The following is a 27730-nucleotide window of genomic DNA, read 5'->3' as shown; positions in this document are numbered from 1 at the left end:
CATGTTGCAACTTTTCCCAATGATTGCATTGATTATTCAATCAACATCAGCCTTAAAAAAAGCTTTACTGATCACAATCATCACGAATTGAGACTGCGACCAGGACACAGTGTTCTGTCAGTTGATGCAATTGCTAGTATTTATAAAAGTGAGCTTATAACACTGCAGCATTTCAGTGACTCACTATGCATTTTTTAAAAGATGCTCGCTCTGGTATTATAAATAAGTTTAAATTAATATGTACGATATGAGTTGAATCCTTGCAAGTGTGTGTTTCGCTTTGCGCGCATGCGCTTGGAGGCTACAATTTCGTCATGGCTGACACGGGCTGGCCAGGCTGTTCGAAGAGTTTGAAAGGTGTAATATTGGACATGTGTGGTGTTTTATATGAGAGCGGGGAGGGCGACGGGGTTGCCATTCCTGGTTCGATTGAAGCTGTAAAAAAGTGAGTGAATATGTAGCTAACGAGTTGTTTTAGTTATTGTCAGAGATTTTTTAGCTAACGTTACTTGTATGTTCAGCATACCTAACGTTATATGGAGTAAAGCACACGGTTCACTGTGCTGCTAACGTGTACTAGCAGTTCCTTGCAAGACTCACAAAGGCTCTGTGTATGATTAAACCAATGCTGCATATTTAAACAAACGTGAGAGCTGTCTTAATCTCAGTGTCACTGTTGCAACAATCTACGTAAATGTAAATGGACTGTATTTATATAGCGCTTTTTCTAGTCGTGACGACTACTCAAAGCGCTGTGCCAAGCTAACCCTCATCCCTTTCAAAGACTGAAGGCATCTGACCTGCAGCTGCGCTTCTGCACCAATGAGACCCAGGCCACCAGAGAGAAGTTTGTAGCCAAGCTCCAAAGACTGGGCTTTGACATCTCCGTGTCTGAGGTCTTCTCTCCTGCTCCTGCAGCCGTAGCTGTCCTGAAGGAGAGGGCTTTACGGCCTCACCTGCTGGTGTATGATGGTAATGCTTTAAATTGTCATGACGTATTACATTTATTCTCAGTTTCTGACCTTCTACATAGTGCATCTAAAAACGTTAATTTGCATGACCTTTTGTCCACTTAAACCAGAGTTTTCGGGGCTCTTGTTAGTTGGGCGTGTTCCAGGAATGCACATACAGTAAATGGCTGTAAAGCCTACATTTGTATTGTCAAGAATCCAATAAGCAAACACTTTGTTCAAATGTAGCATGCACAATGTGTGACACAGCAGAACTGTAAACACATTGTTTTAACAGAAACAATTCCTTTAGAAGTGGTGTTAAAGGATAAGGCTTTTGTTTTTGTTCAAAAAAAACCCAATGCTTAAGTTTCTCTCTTAATACTAACAACTTTCCCAGACACGCCCATTGGTTCTTACTGAAGACATACATCTTGGAAAAACAATTTACAAATATATAGTTTAATTAAATCTAAATCCTTTCTTTAAACAGCACCATAGTTAAAGTAAATTTGGTGCACCAATAATTATTTCCAGCAGCAGGACTGTGTATGCGGGATAGACTCAATAAACTATACAGTTTCCATGCTAACTGTAATAAAACATCAGGCATTGTGGTGGCTTATTGATGTATTAATAGTTTTTGGACAACAATAGAGATCTATGGCACAGAAGGATAAACTACATCAGATTTTGGCTATACTTGCTGATTTTGGTCTTCTCATGGGATTTGCTGACAGTATAAAACATATAAATATGGGCGCCCAGATAGCTCAGTTGGTAGAGCGGGCCCGGGTTCGACTCCGACCTGCGGGCCTTTGCTGCATGTCATTCCCCCTTCTCTCCCCTTTCATGTCTTCAGCTGTCCTGTCAAATAAAGGCCTAAAAATGCCCAAAAGAACATATAAATATCACCAGATTTATCCTTTAAATGACCCAACCCAAACAAGTATTAATGTTTACTTTTCTGCAGGACTTCTCCCTGAGTTTGACAGTGTTGACAAGACCAACCCAAACTGTGTGGTGATAGGAGACGCAGCTGAACAATTTTCCTACCAGAACCTAAACGAGGCATTCAGTGTCCTTATAGGACTGGAGAATCCAATGCTGTTCTCTTTGGGCCAAGGGTAAGACTCTCTATAATCATCACTATATTGCTTTATTAAAGTAATAAGCACAATATAAAATAATAAAATGTCAAACAAAATATTTGTGAGGTTTTATTCTCTTCATAGGAGGTACTACAAGGAGACAGATGGTTTGAAACTGGATGTCGGGGTGTACATGAAGGCTCTGGAGGTACAGTAGGTTAATCATTTTATTCACAACAGCAGTTCTGTACATGTGAACAACTGCTTATTGTTAACTTTTTGTTCTCCCCAGTATGCCTGTGATTTAAAGGCTGAAGTAGTTGGAAAGCCATCCCCAACATTCTTCCAGAGTGTTCTCAATGACATGGGGCTTCAACCACATGAGGTACGTAACAACAGAGGGTACTATAATAATGCAGGCTCTTACTTCAGTGCTTTTATCTAGGTCAAACCGTTAAATGTTTAGCTTTGCTGCAGGGATTATTCTATGCTTTTATTCTGTTTTGTTTCCGCTTATTGAGGGAGTAGTGATTGGGATGGCCAGTTTTCATAGATGGCGTGCACTTTATGTTGCCACACTTGGATGTCGCAGCAGTCCCCTCTGAGGCAAATATGCACCAGCGAGCATCTGCAATTGTGCATTTAGATGGAAAATCTAATATTTTCAGGAGAAAGAGAAGCAACATGACATAACACTTCCTAGGGACCTAAGAAGTGTCAGTGAACCAAGCACACAGATTTTGTTTAGTGACTCATATTTTTACAGTTCTCCCCTACATACAAACCAGAAATTGAAGTTGAATGATTTTAATCAGGCTGACAAATCCTGCTGGTTGGCCACATTTCTGCCCATAGACTGACTGACTGTCCAGTAGGGGTGGGAATCACCAGAGGCCTCACCATACAATATCATCACGATACTTATGTCATGATATGATATTGCGATTTTAAACACAGTGCAATATTCTATATTATCTATATCTATCTATCTATCTATCTATCTATCTATCTATTTATCTCTCAAATTTTTCCCAATTTCAAATTATGTCTCCAAAAGGAAACTTTGTCGACACCCGTTTTATCTAAAAAGATCAATTTCTCTGTTTGTTTACCTCACTTCAATTTTATTGCTGCAAAATAGGATTGTCAAGCAGACAAACTGACCAACACATATATATTATAAAAGATTGATACTTGGCGTCTCTGTTAACTCGATACAGTATTGCCACAGAAAATATCAAGATACTATGCTGTATCGATTTTTTTTCCCCCCGGCCCTACTGTCCAGTATGTTGGGCAGATTATGCTTAAGGCCTTTACTGTTTAAGATGTTTATTCGTTTTGCACCTGGTTTGCACCCCATTCACAGCAGCCACCTGTTGATGTGTTTTCCCTCATCAGTATATATACACATCAGTCCTGAGCTGTTAACGCTCCAAACACTTCCTTTTTAAGCATCATACCTGTTACACAATAAACTAATTACCTCAACACACCTAATTGTTAACTTAATATATTTAGCTACCGGCAACAGGAAGAGGAAGACTCATGCTGGAACCTATCACAGAGCAAAGCCAAGGTGCTGCCTGTTCAGTTGTACACTCTTGCATTGTCACTCTTTTTTTTTTAAATCAACCAGTGTCTGAACATGTGTTTAATGTCTATCCCTGGTATCTGCTCATCGCAGTGTATCCCAAGTATAAAGAATGTGCTGCAATCTTTCTAAGCTTATCTATTTTTGGACCTGGCAGTTGGCACACTGAGAAAGCTGGGTTTATCTCAGCCTAAGCCTTGCTCTTTTCTTGGGATTTCTTGTCTTTCACTTATATATCCACATATATCCACAGTTACATCTGCTGCTCTTTTCACCGCCTTCTGTTACTTACACAGGCTTTCATAAATAAAACTAACTATAATTATTCCTTTTAGAAGGAATTACCAAAATCAGAAGTTGTATTCCTATCGGAGAGAACAACCTGCTGGACCTCAGTTAGAGAAGTCAATTGTTTACAGTTCATTTCAGAAATCACATTTTTCACTCTAATAGGCAATGGTGCAAACTCATGTTTGTGTAACAACACACACCTGGTCAGCGAAGAGGATAGCTATGACGTCTAAAAAATAAACACGAGGAAACCGGAGGGGAGGCTGAAATGGATCTGCCAAGTGCTGATGATTAGGTAGGAAGCAGGAACAAAATGAGATGTGTACTGGTACTCTTGATGAAATAAAGATACAGTGAGTATATCCAAATGTTTTAAACCTCAACCCCTTCAGCAATCAAGGGTTTATGTCCTATGCATCCATTAGCTTATAATAACACATTTACAAGTGATGTTGCCATGGTATTAGACTGCAAATAGGCAGATAAGTCCGTTCTTATTTTACATTTTTGTAACTCCACCTGCAACGAAAAAAAAATCCTGAACTAATTTCTAATGTCCTCCTTTCTTTTTCCATCTCCTCCTCTCTTGCAGTCACTGATGATTGGGGATGATCTGGTGAATGATGTGGGTGGGGCGCAACACTGTGGAATGAAAGGCGTACAAGTCAGGACTGGGAAATACAGGTCAGTGATGTCCTAGTCTCGCATTGCCAGACCTATCTCCACAGCACTGTGTAGGTCTGGCTACACCACATACATTCTAGCATAGGAGGAAAAAATAATAACCGCTGGATACATGGTCAAACATCATTTGCTCCTACCAGTGTATAGCTGTGTGTACTTTGTCCATAGCAATCCCATAGCAATGTTGGATGGTAAATGCTGTAAACATATTCTTGGTGTCTTTGTATTCATTGTCTATCTTTACAATCATTCCCTGCAAGAACCAAGCAGGCCTGCCTTATTGCACGGTCCAAATTGTCTTCAAAACTTGCAATTTTTTAGCATGTAGCTTGCTAGCTTAAAGTTTGTTGTTGTTTCCCGAAGCAAAGGGAGTTTAAGAACGGCAACACACAGAGAGCAGAAGCGCACAGACATCTGCATGCGACAGATGTCAGGCAATTATACTGGAAATGTACTTTTGTTGATCCAGACTAGGGATCTCCTGAAAACACGAAAGCTCTTAATAGTCAATTATGGTTTCCTCGACGCAGTCTAGCACACTTAAAGATGACATCTTATTGGACACCGCTGGGCAATTGGCGCCTCTATTGGTTAGTCAAACTATCTATGTCAGTGGGTGCCCCCCTGAGATACACGGCTTGTTCACTGGCTTAATCTGGGCTTTTATGCCTGAAGATAAAAAATAAATTACTTTCTTACTAGGTAACATAAAAACACATAAATCATACTGCATAGGCACATTTTAAATATTTGTTTTTAGAAAAGCTTTAGCTTTTTTAAAGGAAAGTATCTAAGTAACATAAGAAATGCATCTTTAAAACTTTTCCACATTTTCTATATATTTTGAAACAAGTCTGACCATATGGTAAATCTGAATAAAAAAATCTATTCAAATGTTTGCCAGAAGAGGGCACCTTCATACCATTGTAAATCACTTTCCTCCATAACAACCACCTCATTCTCCAGTCCTCCAGATTTGTTTATTTGATTGAGAATCCCCCCAAAATATTATTCTCTCCACATGTTGAATGCGACTCGCCTGCAAGGTCATAGTCGCCGAAGGATTTATGATCCCAAATCTGGAGTTTACTGTGGCTCCTTTCTTATGGTGTAATTACAGAAACATATGGTTGATTATTTTAGAAGCTATATGTGGTACTTAATGGCTTGACGGAAAGAGAAAAGTGACTGGGAGTAGGAGTTATGGAACTACACATTACATTACATATATGCTGTACATTATAATGTAGGTTCAAAGTCATGCAGTAACTGGTGTTTTTAATGGTTTTTTTTTCGGAATGTAATACTACCTTAGCTCTAGGTTTTGTAAGTGTAATTAAGAAATATTTATGGAAATAGGAGGGGAATTCTGAACCTTTTATGTTTTACACCTGCAGTGCTGGTTCTAAGAACCTTTTTTTTCATAGCTTTTATTTTTCCCCAATTATCGTGAAGCAGTAGTGGAAGTATTCAGATCCTTTAATTAAGTAAAAGTATCAATACGAGAATTATGAAAATACTCTTCAATATTACAACTAAATGTCTGTCTTTAACAATACGAACAGAAAGTACAATCATAAAAAATATAGAAAGACAATAAAACATTCAGAATTGGAAAATGATTTGATAACTACGTTAGGATAATAGGGATGCAAAAGAAAATACAATTATGTAAAGCCGTTAGCAAGTAGAAGTTTGCAGGTTTAAAACCAGATTTCTAAATTGTCCGAACGGTACTATTGAGTTGATTTTAAGAAAGTGTTTCCAAGTTCTGACCGAACTCGTGGAACTTGAAGAAAGTGCCAGTCAGCAGAGCTAGTCTGGTAACGTCATGGAGCAGACCAGTTCTTAAAAGAACCGAACAGAACAAAATAAATGCACCCCTGCTCTCCCATGACAGTGTTACCATTTTGTTTGGCTACAAATCACCGATTAGTCAAAGGAGCACCCTGCTTTGCATTGATGACCTGCTCCACTGCTGCAAACTGGCATGCAGGAACGCTGAGTAATCAGCTTGATCATCAGTCAGGTCTAATCCTGTACTAAGAGCACGGTCACTCACTGTAAAACCTGTCCTCTGTCTGTGCAGAGTTATTTTTGTGTGTGTATGTCGGCATCATGTGAGTGTGTGTTTCACCTTTTAATGTCTTTTGTGTATGTTGCTGGCATGTACGTGCATGCGCGTGTGTAACCTACATATCTGTGTCTGTATGTGAGTTCAGCAGCCAACAGTAGGCAGTGTTTAATGCCGTTTCTCCATTACGTGGTACCTGCTCGACTCGACTCTACTCGCCTCGACTCGACGCACTGTGCGTCCGTTTTCGATTGCAGATTTTATTACCGCCTCAGCGTGGCTGGTCATCATAGTGCTGCCGCAGTAAACTGCCGTGACCTAACGCGACACACACACAGAATGTCAAAGGTGTGTTGTTGTTGCCACAGCCAGAAGACAAATTTTGTTTCAAATGAAGCTGGAGGCAGCAGCAAAAAAAACACACTATTTAAAAATGGATGGTTGGGTTTGTTCAGGACACCACCCCACCCCCCCCCCCCTCTGTCGCTTTCACGTCACCTTTTGGTATCGCCTCAGTTCGCTTGGAACCTCGACTGAGGTGGTGCTAAAAAAAAGTACCTGGCAGGTACCAGGTACTTTTTTTGTAATGGAAAACCATAAAAGGCGAGAAGAGTCAAGGCGAGTCAAGCAGGTACTATGTATTGGAAAAGCGCCATAAGTATACTGTAGGAGACTGAACTTTTTCTGGGCAGAATCCATGTGGTTTATGTGACTTCACAATCTTCTACCAGCAGCTCAGTTCAGCTCCAGTGTGCTAACACTCTGAACAATGTCTGATATACTCAACTAAACACAGGATAAAGCAGATTAAATGATATCTCTGCTCATCCAGTGTTTTTTTTTTTTTTTTTTTTTGGGAGGAGAGAGCAACTGGTTGAAATAAGGGGTTGTTTCCTGCTGAGGAACATATGTGGAATCTGTATTGCGTTACACGACGTGTTGGGTTTCAGCTGTGGCGGTCGAGATTTATGGACTGATTGGTGAATGGAGTTTATGTGGCGAAACACGTGCATACGCAGGCAAACGGAAAGTTATTAGAAAATGATACAGTGTACACTGTAGTGTTAATCAAGCCCAAAATTTCATTTTCAGGCCTGGATTCAAGGTGTTGAAGTTATATCATCACTTGGTCCATTTTTTTGTCTATTTTTGGTCAGTTTGTGTGTCAGTATTAACAGAACACTTGTATTTTGCCTCTGAAACACAGCCAGTAACAGGAACTAAAATGTATGCATCAATTTAGAATTTATGGCTCTAAAGTCAGCTGTAATTTACTCCTTTAACATAGACACATCATAATATCCCAGATCTTTCACCAGACTTATTAGACTATACTGTATACATTTCCTGAGAACAAGAAGAGAAACAGTGACAGTAACACTCTTTCCATGGGACTGTGAGTGAGCAGCAGACGTGAGATTTAACGTTATTTAGCCAAACGGGCCCAGTGAACCTAGGCTTGCTGGGAGCAGCTATAAACCCTCAGTCAGATCTGTGAAAACACAGCTGTTTCCAAGTCAACCAGATGCTGCGCAGGCCTCCAGTTCCCACCAGACTTGGGGAAAAAAAGACTGCTTCAAATACCCCAGGCCTGGTGACAAGACAGGAAGGGGAAAAGATACAAATCGCAGACAAATCTAATCATATCCACTTATTTTAAAAAGCTTTTGACTGGACATAGTGTTACTCAGCAAGAACTGCATACATTCTTTTAAACCTAATTTAGATCTGAAACTTCTTTGTATGTTTTCACTATCTGCTTATCTGCTATCTTATTAAAATAGATGATTTGAGATACTTGGTCAAGTCAGATGGTACATAGTGTGCGTTCACCTTTTGTGAAATCGGTCTTAATTCTGTTAGAAAAAGGGAAAAATGCATAATATTTAAGGATGCCAGGTTGAAGTAAATTTAATGCATGTTATCCTAGGGTTACACATGTAACTGCTCACTGTACTTTTTCCTGTCATGCAGGGGGCAAAGTAAAGTGATATTACAGTGCCCACCAGCAATCTCTGTCTCTTAGACTATAGGTGTAATATAGGGGTAATTGTAAAAAAAAAAATGGGGAGTGTTCTGCTTGCAATCAACTTTCCCTTGTTCTTAAATAATGAGCGAAAGTCAGTGCACTTCCCTCAGGGGAGCCAGAGGACCTACAGCTCTTTAATGTAGAACAGGTTTGCAAAGAGGGGCCTACACCAAAAAGTGGTTGGAAATTGGGAGTATGGAGATCTGACTGCTGATGTTGATCAGCTGCATGGGAACAATCCGCCAGCACTGCGCTTTAGTCCAACCGCTGCTCAGTTTCAGCTCCGTAGTTATGTGTTGAATGGTAGTCAAAACGTTTAAGCTGCAAATCAAATCTATGTACCTAAATACAGAGTTCTGTCCATACCACAGGGCATCTAAAACAGTCACATATTGAAAATCAGTACCAAATGCTTAGTCAGGTTTTTAGTCTTGTTTGCCTAATCTTCAAACAGATGTTTTCTCATTTATATTGTTGACCATTTTGAGCACTTACACCAGCTAATATGAGCATGTTTGGCAGAGAACAAGCCAAATTGCCAGGGTTAGTTTAATGCTGCTTTCATGCCATGTTGTTGCTGTGTAATTCCCACTTGGGAGCTTTCGCACATCATTGCAAAATACAGTACGTCCATTGCTATCCTTTATTTTTTTTTTAAAGATTATTTTTGTAAACACAACAGTGGCATATCATCGCATATGTCGAATATGTTGCCTAACACAGCTAACAGCAGCTGTATTTCTCCATCTTAATGGTCAAACTGTTATGACACTGGAAGAGCAGTCAGCTTACAAGGATGCTGTCCTTTACGCTGTCCTGTGGCTCACACTTTTAAATAGTCATCTCATGCGGCCTGTGGCCTCGACTGGTCCTGTGTTCTTGTTTCTGTTCTCTTATCTTGAAGTGCTTTGAAGCTGCATAAAAGCACGTTCACACCATGCTATTTCCTTCATGCACTATTTGTAAACCAGTTTAATTGGTGCTGCTAGTTGACGAGTTTCTGAACCTTTAGGCCTAGGCACGCTGTCTGTTTCTCCGTGTAGCTGTCATAATCAAAGAAGTTCAATTTCAGGCTTTTGATTTCACTCACCCTCAGTATTGACATTTGTAATTCTGCAGCCGAGAAAACCGTGTAGTGAGTGTCAGATACTAACATAGTATTAATAGGTATTTTGAATGAGGGCCAGTGAGTTAGAGGAAGCCGTCACTGGATTCCCGTTGGAATCTGGCAGAGAGTGCACAGCAAACATTTTCACACAGCAGCAACCATCTTCAAAAAGGTTTACATGGTAAACCTCTCCCTGTGGCCAACGCTCAACTCCTAATGTGAGTGCTGGGAAACTGTTTTCCAAGCAGGCCGAGCCAAATTGAACATCTCCAGAGAGAACTAATCCCTGGTGGTACCAAAACCGCACCCTGGTTCGTGCCCTTGCTGTCTGCGACAGTCACTGAGGGACGCAACCGGAAACAAACATTGTGGGGGGCGGGGGTTCGCCCTTTTATTACCATGCAGATTAGTTTTCCTTCAGTATTTTTTTTTTTTTTTTTTTTTTTTTTTTGTGCTGTAAGTAACATTAGAATGTTAGAGAACAAGGCAACTTACCAGGGTTAGTTTAATGCTGTACGTTGTTGCTATGTTATTCCCACTTGGAGCTTTCGTGCATCATTGCAAAATAAGTCCATTGCTATGTTTTTTTCTTTCTTTTTCTTTAAAGATTTTTTTGGGGGGTTATTTTTTTTTTTTAGATAGTACAGGTAGATAAAGTAAAAAGTGGGGAGATGGCGAGAAGGGATGACACACAGCGAAGGGCCATGGGTCGCTGGGTGAGCTAGAGTTGGACCCACCATTGCTATCCCTGTAGTCCCACCAGATGAATGTAGGAAAAACCTAAATTAGCTATTTGATATCATGTTAGTGCTCATTAAGAAGTGAAACCAAAGATAAACAAACAATAGCTCTTTTTTTAATTAGCTAAATAGACTGCTAAATTAGGGTTAATTTTTAATTTTCTTCAAATGTCATTGTCAGCAATGGTTATATTTGCAGCCATTTTGCTCATGGTTTGTTGACACACTCTAACGGAGAGATGTAGCTGTCAGAAATTTCCTGATATCTCTGACTGAAACTTACAACTAGGAGGCTGGCTAGACCTCTGGTTGTTGGGACGATACAATGGGAATGTTAGGCAAATGTAAGCATGATCGTGTTAGCATTCAGCTTAAAGCACAGCTGAGTCTGACAACAAACCTAGACTGATGAAAAGTGAATTATGACTGCTGTGTGTGTGAACTCTGTAACATTAACTACAGTACAGTGGTTAGCACACATCTTATCAATGAAGCTGTTGTACTAATGCAAAAACACGCATGTATGCACACATGCAGTATTGTGCACATTAACATCAGTTAGAACACACAGTTCTCACCAGATGGTTGGTATGCAAATAGTCCTAGCTATCACTGTAACTGCTACTCCTGTAATCATAGTATTCAGAACAAGCAGGTCTGAGTTTGTGGAATAATAGTCAAAAGGATGTGGTTTGATGCCATAATACAGACTTCCTGACAGCAATAAACTGTAAAAATCTAGTTTAGGTCAGGTCCAGATGAATCAGTCACCAGTGTCTAGCATGGGCCAAGTCCCCCCCCTCCCAGCAACCCAGACTGAGCTAACTGGGTGAGTGGCACACAGCCTGTTAGTGGGGATATCCCGAGTAGATTTCCCTTGCTCCCCATAATGAAGTCATGCAAATAAAGCCATTATCAGTGCAGCGAATAGAAGGAAGGTCTGCTCATTAGGAAAGCAAATGACCCATCAGCCTGAGCAACCGGATTATAAGAGCGACTTACAGCTCTCACAGTGGAAAGATCTTCGCTATCCGCTTAATATACAGTAATATAGTGGTCAGGACTTTTTAGTAAATCTTGAATCGCAATCACAATATTGTGTCAAAATAGGTTTAGTCTCACATCTCAAGTGGCAACAAGCTCTAACTTGTACGTCAATAATTTGCATTCAATAATTTGAATGTCATTCTAGCAAGATGTACTATGCATTGTTGCTTTAACATAACATCTAAAAATCAAACTACTACACAAGATCTGAACATGAGCTTGTTCTGGCGGTTTTTAATGTTAAAACCTGGAAAATATTGCAGATATGCTGCATTTAAATCTTTTAATACATGCAATAAAAATGTGATTTTCTTTTTCTTTATATTATCTATTATTTTTTTTAAATAGCTGGTACAAGGTCTGTTTTTATCTTTTTTTCCAGTTTCTGCTTTCTTTGTTTTAGTGTTAGTGCAAACAAGATAAGAAAGCTAACGTTAGGTGTGTGTGTGTGTGTACGTACGTGTGTGTGTGTACGTACGTGTGTGTGTGTGTACGTACGTGTGTGTGTGTGTACGTACGTGTGTGTGTGTGTACGTGTGTGTGTACGTGTGTACACAGGGCGCTTAATGCAAAAGTGTTAACAATTCTCCACCCTAAATAAATATACAGGTTGAAAGATTGACAGTTGACAGTGTTTATGGAAAAGTGTGACCATTTCACTGCACTATGTGTGTAGACAGAAAGGTGATGCTCTCCCCCTATGACATAAACTGCCTTTTAGATCTCCTATCCTGTGAATTGAACAAACATTAGACTGAACGCAGCCCAGCAGTGTTAGGTTTATGGATTGGCTTTGTCCTTTGCAGATCTGTGACACTGAACCTTGGCAGGGGGACTGTGTGTGGCTGTGGTTGCAGCTTAATCTCCTTTTATAAACTGAGCGCAGCCCCTGGGATGGCTCTCAGGTACATACTGTATTTCAGCCTAGCTTATCTTTCAGTCATCCACTGGTGTCCCATAGCCTATGTGGCTATGATAATGTACGTGGTTTCAAGTGTGTACCCATCGGACAGGGAGTGATCATTGTAACGTTTGTGACTTAATCATATTTCAAGGCCTTGTTTCTATGCATCACCTAGATGATTATGACATTTCTTTTCACCTGTGATAAAGCCTTTAATTCTCTTTTTGGAGCACACCTCCACAATCCAGTTCTTTAGAACTGGATTTAATGTGCGATCATGTCTGAGCAAGTTATGCTTGAGTTGCACTTTCTCTGTAATTTTGCTCTGTCTTGACCTTTTGTGAACTGTTTTTCTCTAGAGAAGAGTGTGCAAGCATTTTTATATTGTCTAGTACAACAGCACAGTCCCACACCCTGTCCTGTCAACTGCTTTTTAGCACATTAGTTTTGTCTGTGTGGGAAGGAAGTGAAGTTATCTCATTTCACTCTTCTCTGCTGAGGGTGTACTGAGCTTAAAAGCTTGTCAACTTGACAGCTATAGCATTTCAGAATGTGTCATTGAGGTCAGTTTGCCTCTGCCCCACCACAGAGACCCTTCTAATCCAGTGAATCATACTATGTGCAGAATATGGCCTTTGAACTGAAGCAGAATCTGCAGGGACCCTCTTTTGTTTCCAGGTCCCCCCCCGGATCATCAGAGGAACTGAAATCAAGAGCACGGTGACCCGTTGGGTTTCGTTTGTTCTGTGGTGAACAGTGTCAACAGTGTTTAGGTTTGTTGTTGCTGTTTCCAAGGTAAAACACTGTAGGCCCAAAGCAACAGAGACTATATAAACAGTATACATGCTCATCTATGTATATGAATCCATGAACTCATTTCAGTCCTGTCCACTAATTACTGACCAGCCTCTCACTGTTTCCTGCATCTCTTTATCAGTCAGCAGCAGGGCCTTTGTCAGGATGTTTACATGGTGAAATAGGAAAATACATGTTGCATAAGGTTTCCATTTTCACTGCTGGATGTCCCTCCTTTTTAACAGATAACACATGGAAGCTGGGTTTTGTTGGTTGGTTGGATCTCTTTCCTAGCTGCACGCTCCCACCTCATCCATTCTTGTTTCCGAGTGGTGGGCGGGTTGCTCTTTTCAACACCTATTGGACTGCTTCAGCAATTCCACTTTTCACAATGAATAAACTTAAGTGCATATGCATATTTAAGAAAGTTTTCTTAAATTCTCTTTACTTTGAACATTTAGGCTGGATTACATTGGTTTTGTGTTTAATGGCAGCATTTAACATAATTTCATACAGTCTATTAACTTTAGTCTAATCTATGCTTTCATCCCATGGATCGGAATCGGCAACTTTGTGAGGAATGTAAACACAATCAATTCTGGGAAGGATTTCCTCATTCAGCCAGCACTCTATTCTTGGCTTGAGATCCAACACTGCTTTGTCTTGTTTGCCTTTATTTCTCCGTTCCGAACATTTACATTCACATTTCTATGCTTTTAATAGAATATTCCAGTGGAAACATGAGTTTTGAGACCTTCACTGCCTGTAGGCTTGCTTGCTCACAGAGGACCGCATCTGTCATCAACTTGGATTCACAACAGTTGCAATGGATTTCAATGGTGAATGACCAAGACTCATGGCAAAAGAGTCCAAAATGTCCATAGAAACTTCTCAAACCACCACTGCAGATTAATCTACTTCTCTACTGTGTTTAGCCAAATATAAACACAGACATTTCTAGTTACATCTAGCCTAGTATGACTAAACACAGTTATATTTAGCTGAAGAACGGGTTTCATATACAGCCATATTTAGCCATTTGATTTGTTGCTAGCATGATTAGCCTTTCACTTTCATCGCAAACAATGTTAAACATAATTGTGTGCAAAGATAAACAGCTGCTTGTGATAGCAAAGGCAAAACTTTAATAACTGGGTCAACGTTGAAATCCATTGTAACTCCTGTGGACCCAGGTTGATCAAAGCTGCTTGCATTTGCAATGGAGCAAGCTACAACACCTTTCAAACCCATGAGGTAACAGAGAAAAGGTCATTTTAGTTCACCATGATCACATGTCACCTAGAGATCAATATGTGCACAACAGTACAACCAAGCTAAAATGAGAGTAGGAAGGGTGAAGTGAGACTCGTCCCCAGCTAAATCGACAACCTCTTGTTTTCTCATTCATTCAAGTTGCATTTTGAACCTTCTGTTTGGATGAGATAGACATGTGATCAGAACATAACAGGGCACCACATACTGAGTACAGATTTGAGTGGGTGCCCAAGGCTGGCCTACCATCTCTCACCACCCCAGGGTGACAGCTTCCCCTGCCTGCAGGCTCCTCTAAAGCCTGCCGTCCGTTATAAGTCAATGAGATATTAATAATTAACCTGAGCTTTTTTCACAGTGAGACCAGACTCCCACGGCGAGACAAAGGAGCTGGCCGGGCCTCGGCCACTGAGCCTCTCAACGGTACTTTTCCACCCGTGAGAGAGATAGAAAGAAAAGGAGTGAGAGAGAATCGGAGAGCTAAAGCCCACAGATGGCAGGCTGAAACATAGCACTGCCTCTTAAATACATGAACACAGGCCCTTAGTCGTTTCAATGGGGATCCAATCCCTCTTGCAGTTACCAATAGACAAGCAGCTTGGCTGGGGGGACTTGGGCCCTTGCCTGGTTTCTGATGGAGCCATTTTTTCTCCTAATGGATGGCGTGCGTGCGTGCGTGCGTGCGTGCGTGCGTGCGTGCGTGCGTGCGTGCGTGCGTGCGGTGTTGCACATGTGTGTTTGCATTTTCTGTACCAGAAGCAGGTGACTCAGCTGTCCCTCACCGCTAGCAGTCTCAGACTCCTACACAGTGAGATATACTGTAGGTATATACACACACACACACACACACACACACACACACACACACACACACACACACACACACACACACACACACACACAAAGGCTCAGCAAGTCATCAGCGGCACTGCTAATAACATGCTGATGAAAAGAGTGTGGTTAGATATGGGTCACATGAAGCTCTGCATATTGAGCAAATCTTTTATCTGTTCTAAATGTACTTTCAAGTTTTGAATGTACAATATTCTCCAGAATAACCTCAATGGTACTGTATGCTCAAAAAATATGCTGAAAGCACAATATGGCAAACTCAAGCCCATCAAGCAACAACAGATAGGCATATTGAATGTAACATTACTTGGTAATACTAACACAATGTAGTGTCCCACTTTACACTTGTAAACGTTAACTAAACATCCCATTTTTTTTTTAAGCAGCTCAACACAAAATAATAGACCTTGTGCATTACAGCAACAGACACATTGTACAAGTACATGGGTCCACCATATGTAATAATGTAATGTAACAATGTCATTGTGTTTAACCTCATATGTGGGAAAATGAAGGCTCACAAAACCTATGTATGCATGCACGCATGCATGCATGTATGCATGCATGCTGAGTTCTAGTTCTATGTTACACTCCCCACTGTTACTTGCACACTTTATTTATGGTTTGTTTTCATTTATTTTTTGTTTTGCCCTGTTTTGATCCCACTAAGTAGAAGGGAATGTAGAAGTTTTTATATATTAACCTGCCATTCAAAAGGCCCTTTTCTTTCTCCATTTCTGCTGAAGGTTTGTTTCTGCTAGCCGTCCACAACGTTACTAGCCTCGTGAGACCGTCCTGATCTTGCGAGCTCCAGTTTTCCACTCGCAGATCAGTCTGGCATCTTGAGGTAGAGAAAATTAGGAGCCATTGGCCAAACGACCGGACCAATCAGCGTTGGTTTTGAGGTGGGTTAGGTGGTGATAGACAGATGGTTTATCTAATCAGCTAACCAGTATTTTCAGACAGCGTTAGCCCTAATTCTGTTAGCCGCTCGCTAATGCTTTTTTTCTCTTGGATCGTTCTTTTGGAGTATGGTCCGGGAACCTGAAATGGTGCCTTTTATTCCTAACAAACGGCAAATCTCCTTTACCGACATGTTGCTTGCATGCTGAGCTAACGAGCTATGCTTTGCCTGCAGGGGCGGGCTTGTGGTTGTATTTTCATACGCTTCATGGATCTGATTGGTTGATTTGGCCCGTCTATCACCAACATAGGTGATAAACAGATGGTTCATCCAATCAGCTAACCAGTATTTCCGCCCCTTCCCAAAAGTTCTCCAACGGAAAGTTCCCAGATGGATATGCCGAGCAAATGCGAAGCAATCCATCTGGCGGAGTCAGGTTACAACGTTACTGCTGCATCGCTTCCTAATTTCCTAAACTAGTCCACGGATTTAGCGTTGCACATCTATAACATTGTGGGACTCATGATATATACTTTAAAAAATAAAATCAAAATCAATGCGGCAGAACCAGAGATTATGGGCGTTTCCCAATATGTGTTCTTCTATTGACTTGTGTTGTTGTGTCCCTGTGAAACGTCATCTCGTGTTGCCAAAGTACTGTCCCAATCACAAGTTCCCATTTTGCCAAGAACAGTTAAAATTCCCGGATGTATTCTTGATGAGTTGGATTTCCAGTACGTAGACAGCCCGAAAACGGGACAATTTTAACAATTTTCGCCATCTTATTCATCACTAAATTCACTTCTGAGAACATTTTAGACGAGAAATGAAAGGTTTAGATTTCGAATATAGGCAGTCTTGCGAAAATCTTTGCCGAATTGACAATTTGCTCCGAAGTTTTCGGAGCTCCATAAATTGACGCGGCCGCCAGCTTGCGCCTGCCGGGGCCACTAGCACCCCGCTGTAGGACCCCGGAGGCCTTTTAGACCGGTTCCGTAAATAAGAGGCTTTTATTTCGCCGTTGACGGATCGTTTGTTTAAATATCACAACACATGTCCATCATAAGATTAACGGGAACCTGTGTTAACTGCCTTTTTGGAGTTAAACTCAACAAGCGCACGCACGCACGCACAGCGCAGCGCAGCAGGCAGAGGAGAGATATACCATAGATAGACTATATTATTAGTCTATGAGATATACCCGTTTCTTTTCGGGAGACTTGTTTAAATTATGCCATAGGCTATAGCCTACATTATATTATGTATTTAGTTCATATTTTTGGTGTATTTGTTTTCTGATTTATTAGAAGTTGAGTTTCAGTCTGTATGATAAATGAACAGTTGTACACAAATTGGTAACATGCTATGACATGTTATGTAGACTAAAGGGGAGACACCAACCTTTATAATTTGAATTTCTAATTTCCATCTCCCTGGGCATATACAGTGCACAACAATAATATAGAAATGATAATTCCACATAATACTAATAGGAACACATAGGACACACCAGTGCATATGCCTATTTTTTTTTTTTTTTTTATTTAAACTGACTTAAACTTATACACTAATAATAGGGATCGCATTCCACTCTTTTGAATAAGTAAAGGGTGTTTGAGCTAAACCGTAAACAATAAAATTAAAGCTCAATTAGTTTTATTTTTCAATATTATTGAAATAGTTGTAACATTATGAGGTTTTCTTGTCCGGAGATTGTTCTAATACAAAGTGGTTATATTGTTGTGGTTTTTATATCTAGCTGTTATTTTGGAGCCTTGCAGGTAGCCTCTGTGCTGGGGGTGTTGAGCAATAACAGGAAGAACGCATCGTCTCAAACTGTTAACAGCGTTTTCTGTGCTTGTGAACTTGCAAGTTTATTCTTCCAAGAACAACCAGCAAGAACGTTCTACCCAAGAACACAAGTCCGTACTTTGCATTCTTGGTATTGAGAAACGGCCATTGTCTTTTGCATTCCATGTCACCTGCATTACCCAAAATGAAGTCTTGCATCGCCAGATCTATTTCCACAGTGCTACAGAGAAAGGTCTGGCAACAGGAGCAGACACTCCTGGATAGGAGAAAAAATTAGAGAGTGTAAATGCCGTAAACATGTTCTTTGTAAAGCTTTACAATCATTCCCCGAACAAACAAAGCAGGGATGCCTTAAACTTGTTTAGTTATCTATATATATTAAAATCTATATTAAAAGATTAATGTACCCAGGCAAATAATCTTGCTAGCGTTTCCTAGCGGTGGGAATCACCAGAGGCCCCACAATACCATATTATCATGATACATATGTCATAATACAATATTATTGTGATTTTTAAACATATTGCGATATTCTGAGATATATTGCAATTTATTACCTTTTTTTACAACTTCAAATTATGTTCCTATTCATCTCACTTCAATTGTATTGCTGCAAAATGAGAGTGGGCTAAAAAAAATATATTTTATTATTCTAGTACCAAAAAGTTAAATTCTCATGTGCAATTTATATAATAAAAGATCGATACTTGGCGTCCATGTATTAGTACAGTATCACCACGGAAAATATCACAATACTATGCTGTATCGTCCCCCACCCCTAGCGTTGCCAGCTAGTGGTAATTATGTGTTATTATGGATCCCACGTAACTTCTAGGCAAGTCCCGCCCTACGAAGTAGCTCAGTCGGTTGGGGTTAACCTTGAGTGGTTAAGGTTAGGATAGCCGATTGGTCAGGGGATAGGACCTGAACAAATCGGGTTACGTTACCTTGCGTAAGCATGGACGCCTGGCCAATAGTAATGTGTGAATGCTATTGAAGGGCGGGTCTTGCCTAGAAGTTGCGTGGGTTCCATAATAACACGGTAATTACATGTTCATTTCACACCTTGTGATATTCATCAAAGTTGGGTGTACACCACAGACCACACCTAGATGTGATGTTGGGTGTGATCAAAAGTTCAACAGACTTATACCTTTCAACCTATAGAGATCAGTGCAAAAAGGACCACACCGGTAATTTTGCATGTTTACTACAAACTCTGTTTCCTTTACATAAAACTAACAATTTTGCAAATCATTAAACTGTTTCAGATTGTTCAATGCATTTTTCATACCTTCCAGCCAGCCACTGGTTTGTATTCATGTTTTACATGCACATCTATCAGCACAATCTTGAAACTTGCTTGAGTTGTGTAATCCATCTCAGTCAATGTTAAACCTGCATTTATTTTTCTCATAAGGTGACATTTTGGTTCCATGGTATTATTGCATTTCAGACTTTTCTTCCCTGTACTGAATTACCACAACAATAATGGAAATGTGACAGAAAAATAAGACAGACTGATGGATTACACATCTAGCGCAGTGATTCCCAACAAGGGTGTACTTCTGCATTTTCCTGGAGGTATGTGGAAAGCTCAACTAAACAAAACAAAAATGATGATTAAAATATGCATCCACATATTTTTGTTAAGGAGGAAAAATGAATAGCCAAATAGATTACAAATTTTATGATACTGATCTTTGGTCAATTTACAATAGACCGTAAGATCGCTCTGAGTCAGTTGTAACACATAAACATGTTGCAAGTGATGGTCCATCTAGTCCATATTGACGATTGACTAGGGTTAACTGCTCCTCCGATCTCTGTAGGGTAAATCCAGACAGCTAACTAGACTATCTGTCCAATCGGACTTGTCTGTTGCATGACTAAAACAACTTTTGAACATACATGTTCCACCTAAACAAGTTCCTTCTCGAGGCTATTTTGCAGTGGCACCATTATTGTGTCCGGTGCTTAGCGCCACCCAAGATGATTGTGATTGGTTTAAAGAAATGCCCATAAACCAGAGCACGTTTTTCTCCTATCCCGGAGTTCTGTGTGGACTAACCAGACATTTCTCCGCAGCGCTGTGGAGGAAGGTCTGGATATGCGAGACTAGGGTCTATCTGACCGAAAAGCTTGGGAACCACTGATCAAGAGGATGCTTCAAGACTTTGTTACTTGATTTTCATATATGGAAATGAATGGCTGCTCGAAAGGCAGTACCAAAAATTCAGAAAATCTAATACTACACAACAGCAATGTAATGTGTATTAATGTAATAATAATATAATAATATGATCTATAATGTATACAGTATTGCAGTTAAGTAGATGCAAAAACACTAGCATAGTGCTTTTAGTGTCTCTGAGAGACAGAAAGCAAAGGTTAATGGTTTACGTCCTGTTCGTTAGCCCCAAATAGGTTTGTGGTTGGGAAGGACAGAAACTTTCCAGTGGGTGGTTTTGACAGTTCAGGATACTCTCTCTCTCTTCTGTCTCTCTCTTTCTCTCACTCACACACACACACACACACACACACACACACTCATCACTAGTACTCACAGGAGATTTTCAGAGAGATACGGGATGGAAAAAAGTGCCTCTTTATGCTGCAAACAGGGAAACCCCTTTGTGTCCTGCTTGATTGGAAAGAACCGTTAAGCTGTGTAACGTGTGAAACCATACCGCAGCTGTTTGCTGATCATGACTCAACATTATACAGCCCTCGGTAGTGTAAAGAGATAACTGCTGCTGCATGGCCACAAACTCGGAGGATGTAGAGACACCGGCTTAGCATCTGTCACCTCTGTTGCCATAATATGCACATAACATGGTGGTTTCCCAAGTTCAGTTGGGCTGTTTTTTCATAAGAGGTTGCAGCTGTATTATTTCAAGGGACTTATCTTGTGTCTTGTAGCGGTTCTGTAAAAATCAGGTAGAAGACAAAAGAGAGGAAAAGCTGAAGTGGATAATGATAAAACCAGGCTGGAACATCTCAACTGGCTGCAGTCGTCTTCTTTTTCTCTTCCACTCCTTCTGATACGCCATCAAAATCTCCTGTGACCTTTTGTTTATAACGGAGCCAGTCAAGCTGTGATCACATTCTTACCCTCAAGGCCAAGACTCCTGCAACGCCACCGAACAGCAGAAAATGCATGCAGCTACACACATTGTCTTCCCCCTCAGGTTGAGGGGAGAAAGCTTTGTCTTGTGTTAGTATTGTATCTCACCCACAAGGCTTGGCTTAACATAAAGGCTATAGTTATCGTCAGGTTGTGTTCTCATTTGGGTTATGGTTATATAATCTGCTTTAGTTTGAGAGAAGGCACTGTTTTGGCTGATGGTTTCCTTCACTAGTGTGGTATGAAAAAAATACTTCGGCAAGGCATACTTCTACACAGTGAACTGGCTCGAGTGTTTTTCCGTCTCTTGCTGGCAGGCTAACTCTTCCTCTCAGCGTTGTCGTAGCTCTGATAAATGTTAATTCCTCAATGCATAGCCAGGTGACGGCACACATTACAAAAAACTTGTGGTGTTACATTTTTTATTCATTTCTGGCAGAGGAAAAAACATCATGACAACTTAGTTGCATGCCCCCCTGCATTTGTCAGTGTCGTATCCTTGTTATCTTCCACTTGTTATTCCTGTTCATCTTTTTTGGTTGATTAATTAATTGGTGATTTTCAACAGTTTCCTTTTACATATAAAACACTTGGGTATTTTAAATAATGCACCTGCAATTTGGGACTTTTGAGCTACTTATAACTTTAAAATCTCACAAACCTCTTTTATCATCACCATTGAATTGTCATTTTAAGTTACTTCAGAGTTTCATTAACTTTCCATGAGGAGTTTGCAGTGTTGTCTACACCCAGTACATGATTTACAATGTCAACAGCAGGCATTCAAAGTTATTTCAAAGCTATAAAGTTTAAGACATTTCTGTGTTGAGGTTTTCTGTTGCTCTATGTGCAACAAAGCATCGCTCTGTGTCATGCACTGTTTGCTTCGGTTGAACTTTTCATCTCTGCCCTCATGTATACATTATCCAGACATGTATAAAGTACTAGAGACCCAGACTTGAGTAAAAGTACAAGTGCTCTATCAAAAAAGTGACTTAAGTAGAAGTTGAAGACCTCTTCAAGCACCACACTTAAGTGGAAATACTAAAGTATTCAACATTTTTTGTACTTAAGTATGCAAGTAGTTTATTTTAAAATGTAATACTCAAGTACTGAAAAGTAAAAGTACAAGTATTGTGTTATGTAGTTATTAAAGAAAGCAGTAAAAAGTTTGAATATCATATTGTTTATATGATTTCAAATTTTTTTGTATACTTTAAAAATAAAAAGGAAATTTGTTTTGGGGAGAATAAAATTACTCTGGGCTGAGTTTTCCTAGTAACATTACCAAAAAGGCTCAGGATGCTGCAAATGTTGGTATAATATGAAAATGGCTGGTGGATTTAAGACCAAAAAAAAAATTATTTATTGAATTAATCAATTTTTAACATATGTGTCAGTGGCTTGTTGATCTTTACATTGTTAATTTCCTAACCTGGCCTGGGCCACACATTCATACGGTTTGATAAAGTACTTATTGGACTTTAACTTATCATTGCACTTACAATAACGAGCGTAGCTGTGCTCAATTTAGGTCACCCTGTACGTCTCGTGTGTGTGTGTGTGTGTGTGTGTGTGTGTGTGTGTGTGTGTGTGTGTGTGTGTGTGTGTGTGCTGCTGAGAGCCGACAGGATTGAAACAGCAGCGACTTTATAGTGAAAGAAATGTCACAGCGTACATTGAGGTTAAAATGTATACAGATTGGCAGGACGATCTGAAATGTTGTGTGCTGTACGTTTTGTTGGTAAATGTGAGATGTTTGAGTCGCACACGTCTTGTCTTCATGTCAGAAACAAGGAAATTAATTCACTCCTGCTTGGTCATTGGCTCTCAGAGTCACATACTGATACAAAGTATGGCACGTGGGACTGCTGGGTAGGGCTGAGTACCGAACGTCGATACTTTTATGGTATCGAAAAAAATCCTATGAGTATCGAAAAATTCTTTATCTTTCGGTGCCAAATTTCGGTTCCAAAAGCGTCTAAGCGCAAGCTTATCTGTCCTCTCTGCATATTGACACAGAGCGGAGCTCCGACCGGCGCGCGCGCGCGCGCACACACACACACACACACACACACACACACACACACACACACACACACACACACACACACACACACACACACACACACACACACACACACACACACACACACACGGAGAGGTGCGGATGGAGTAAACTGTCTGTAGTTATGTTGAAGTCACAGAGAGTCACGGTTGGTTTCAAGTGTGGTTACAGTTTTTTAAAACTTCACGCAGACAACGTTTGCTGCGATATGATATTAATGGCGAGCCGAAAGCGGTCACGGTGCTGTTGACGTTACACTTCCTCTTACAAGCAGCCACAACGGTGGTTTCTCTGCCCTGATGACTGACTGACAGGCTGAGCTTGCAAGGCACTTTTATTAATGTTACTCTGAGTGAGCAGTTTTACCAAAATGATTACCAAAATGTATTCAAAATTAAGGTGGAAAATAAAAGCTTTGTGTTTAATGGATTTTTGTTGATGTTGAAATGGATTTTAAAACATATGGTATCGAAAAAAGTATCGTTAGGAATCTGTATCGAAACTGAGGTATCGAAATTGGCACCGGATTGAAAGATTCTGAACTATACCCAGCCCTACTGCTGGGATTGGTTGAAGTCACGGGAAACTCCAGTTATTGGTCAAATTTGCGGAAAAGTTGCGGTGATTGGTCAAAATTGCGAGTAAATTGGTTGTAACGAGTAACGATGCATTACATAAAAAATGTTTTTCGGAGTAAAGTATAATACTCATCGAAAATATGTACTCAAGTAAATTAGGAGGAAAAAATAATACTCCAGTAGAGTACAGATATTGCCTTTTAGTACTTAGGTACAGTAGTGAAGTAGTTCTACTTTGTTACTATACATCTCAGACCTTATCTGCACTGTGTCATACTTACTTGAGAGAAGTGTAAATCGAAATTGGCTGTGTGACAGTTTTGCTTCTTTCTGCATGCACCTCTGTGTATGTGCTAGTGTGTTAACCACATTAACCGATGGGAAGGTTGTCATGCCTTTCATCCCACAGTCAGCTACCTTCACAATGAAATGAAGAAGAAGCTGTCTCCTTATGTTAAACACCCCCCATTTTCCTTTATTAATGTATCATACCTCATCTCTCTCTTTGACGCACAGCTGACTTTCATGCACAAGTATGTATGAGTAATTTGTATCCACTTTCATTTTATGGAGGCACGGCCTGTCCTTAATAAAATTGTATCCATGTTTTTATAGAGCCATGTATCATGTTATATTTCTACCCAAAAGACACTCTAAGCCGCTATAATCATATATTGCCTGAGCAGCATATACACAATACCCATTTCCCAAACTGTTAAATCAACTGTCATGTCATAGCTGCTGTAGGGGATCACAGGTGTACAGTATTGCCAGTTTTTTTTTTTTTTTAAGCACATGGAATAATAATTCAGATTACTTGTTGACTGATTTGATAGGTGACAGTGGTAGAGAACCAAAGGTAAGGGCTTCACTCAATGATTATTTTCACCAACGTCGTTATTTCTAATCGATTAATTTAGTGTATAAAATGTGAAGAAATAGTGAAGAGTGTCCTTTGCCGGTTCCCAGATCCAAAGTTAAAGTCTTCGAATTGTTTGTTTAGTCCGACCAAAAAAAAAAATCCAAACCTTGTGATCACTTACTAACATTCTGGTGAAGTTTTTTTGGTCTCTCGGCATGGCAGCAGCTGTGTTGAACTAAACTCTTGGCTGCTTCCCACCTAATAGCTGACCTCCCCGTTAGGTGAAGGCTGTGCAGTGTCTGTCGGCTCAGGGACCAAACCTGTCTCATAGTGTGTATTGATATTGCATCGACCTAAAGGACACGCAGCGAGCAGCACATTACCTCATCTGTAACACTAGCTGCATTGTGCTGAATTTTGCATGGTCACATTGACCTGGTTACTCCTTCATTATTCATGGTGATGGTAGGAAAGCAGCTAAATGAATACATACACACACACACACACCCCCATGCATATCTAAAAGGCGCAGGCCATGGGAGCATCAGGTTGGAAAGACGTGTGCTGTTGGCTTCACTGCTTGAAACATAAGAGCCATGTGACTAACTCGCTTGTGTGTTCGTGCCTGTACGTGCGTGTGTGAACTCAATCAGTCCTCGGGCAAAAAAGGGTGTGGGAGAAATACAGCACAGGAGACATAACACCCGGACCATTAGCAACCCAGCTCACATAACCCAAGCGCTAGTGGCTGATAGACATACATAAACACATGGCACCGCTTCCCCGTATTCACTGTGGCTTCAGTATTCAACACCTCTCCTCACCCCCCACCACTGGCCTCTTCTTTCTGACTTGGGCGGCTCACAAATATTTGCCATGGTCCCTCTGCAAGCTCTCAGAGGGCAGGATTAATAGTGGTGTGTGCCGTACACCCAGGGCCAGACAAAGCCTCCCCATCTGGAGCTCCAACCCGTGACTTGGGAACAGAGGCAACACACAGAGCCTGGCCGAGGCAGCCCGGAGGCGGGGGCGGGGGGGAAATCTATAGGCACCACTTAAATGAGTCCTGGGCAGTCCTGCAGATGAATGAAGGGGGCGTCGCCATCTTTTGATGTGATGTGGAGAAGAAAGGTCCTACATGCCGGCCTGGGCCTGGTGCCACACCAAATGGATCACTTTACCCCTACCAGCTGATTAAACAGCCATATATGCATCCATCACTGTAGTTTTTTTATTTATTTATTTTCATTTTCATTTTCATTTTGCGTAGCAGAAATATGTTTGTCTCTCTGTTACAACCTTTTACATTAACAGTATCTTCCAACTGTCGGTCCCACCCCCAGGTTGGAAAGCACTGGCCTCAGTCTCCAAATTATTTTCTTGGTTTCATTTTAAGAAACTGGGTATTTTTGGAATAAGCATTTTCTCGTTCAAGTCCCCAGTTGGTCGGTTTTAGTATCCTGTAGATAAATTAAAAAAGTCTGGAACACAGTGTGACAGCTGGTGATAAGACAAAAAACATGCGTAACCCTACAGGGGCTTTTGGCAAGCAGCTAGACAGCAACCTTAAGCGCAAAGATATGTTATTGTTGTTAATGAATACGCTCTTATGATCACTCTGAGAGGACATAAACCCTTTATAATACCAAACCCTTCCCCTCAAGCTTAAACAAGACAGCCTGTAGAGTAATTCTGCTTGGTTTATTTTCAAGCTTTGTACATTCAGTTTTGTCGATGTGGCTGATAGCATCAAACTGTTGTTTACCGAGCCTTTGTGTGTTTGTTCCTGTTTCTTCCCGTGCTGCGTGTCCTCAAGCATGTACTTTTGCCTCTCCTCCCTCAGGCCCAGTGACGAGAGGCACTCAACGGTGATGGCTGACGGCACTGTGGACAATCTGGCTCAGGCTGTGGACATGATCCTCAATCAGAGGAACTGAGTACAAGGCAGGACACTGGAACCCACCACTTACTGTGACCCCGGCTGATAAAGGCTGGTGCCCAGCAGTGTTTTCATATCCAGTAGGAAGGGTTTACTGCATTGAGGTATTTTAAGTAGCATGTCAAAGCAGTACAAAACTAAAATACCATCCAAATACTTTATATCCTCTAACTGTCAAAACTCATTGAACTGTCAAATATGGGAAACATCCATCTGATGCTCCACGTAGCATGAAATAAACTAGAATTGAATTTGCAGAACTATTACTTAAGTCTACAAGAGATAAGCTGAACACTTTAGGGCTGCACTGTGCATTTGCCAGTACATGGATGGCATAGATAAGATACTTCAATTTGACACAAATGTGCTTGTAACCAGCTGCCAGACAGTTTCTAGTCATACTGGCTTTGCACAATTGAAATGCAGCTGTAGTGTATTTTAACATACATTGATAAATGTGCAATTATTGTTGTTGCTCACTCCCTTTACACAAAAAATGCACAACCTTAATATACCGGCAGGGAGTAGTCAATAATGCAAGTATTATTAAAATAAAGCAATTTTTACTAGCTGTTAAAAACATTTGTCTCTCTAAATTCTCCCTAAAGTCACAGAACGTCTCAAAGCACTTGGGGAAAACGTAGCCTTGGATCTGGCTTAAACATATATATGAAGTAGTTCTACTTTGTTACTATACATCTCAGACCTAATCTGCACTGTGTCATACTTACTTGAGAGAAGTGTAAATCGAAATTGGCTGTGTGACAGTTTTGCTTCTTTCTGCACGCACCTCTGTGTATGTGCTAGTGTGTTAACCACATTAACCGATGGGAAGGTTGTCATGCCTTTCATCCCACAGTCAGCTACCTTCACAATGAAATGAAGAAGAAGCTGTCTCCTTATGTTAAACACCCCCCATTTTCCTTGTATGTATGAGTAATTTGTATCCACTTTCATTTTATGGAGGCACGGCCTGTCCTTAATAAAATTGTATCCATGTTTTTATAGA

The 27730-nt window shown here is 40.5% G+C and overlaps 1 protein-coding gene across 4 annotated transcripts; it reads left to right on the top strand.

Moving 5' to 3' along the window:
- The first annotated feature begins 69 nt into the window (after positions 1 to 69).
- On the top strand, positions 70 to 27730 carry lhpp (phospholysine phosphohistidine inorganic pyrophosphate phosphatase). Of its 4 annotated transcripts, none has more exons than XR_003691257.1 (7): positions 70 to 445; positions 785 to 972; positions 1924 to 2077; positions 2186 to 2249; positions 2334 to 2426; positions 4089 to 4221; positions 4519 to 4610. XR_003691257.1 is itself a non-coding variant. In XM_028567022.1 (7 exons), the coding sequence occupies exons 1-7, from the start codon at positions 315 to 317 to the stop codon at positions 16209 to 16211; spliced, it is 756 nt and encodes a 251-aa protein (XP_028422823.1). In that variant the 5' UTR covers positions 70 to 314; the 3' UTR covers positions 16212 to 16218. The 4 variants fall into 4 exon arrangements, 3 of the variants coding, with proteins under 3 accessions (XP_028422823.1, XP_028422824.1, XP_028422822.1); XM_028567022.1 differs by lacking the exon at positions 4089 to 4221 and adding an exon at positions 16178 to 16218; XM_028567021.1 differs by lacking the exon at positions 4089 to 4221 and adding an exon at positions 26626 to 27730 and having other exon boundaries at positions 71 to 445.

Source organism: Perca flavescens, chromosome 21 (assembly GCF_004354835.1).
Source record: "Perca flavescens isolate YP-PL-M2 chromosome 21, PFLA_1.0, whole genome shotgun sequence".
In the NCBI taxonomy this organism is placed as follows: Eukaryota; Metazoa; Chordata; class Actinopteri; order Perciformes; family Percidae; genus Perca; species Perca flavescens.
Note: the sequence above shows the minus strand (reverse complement) of the source record. Positions and strands in the feature narration are given on the sequence as shown.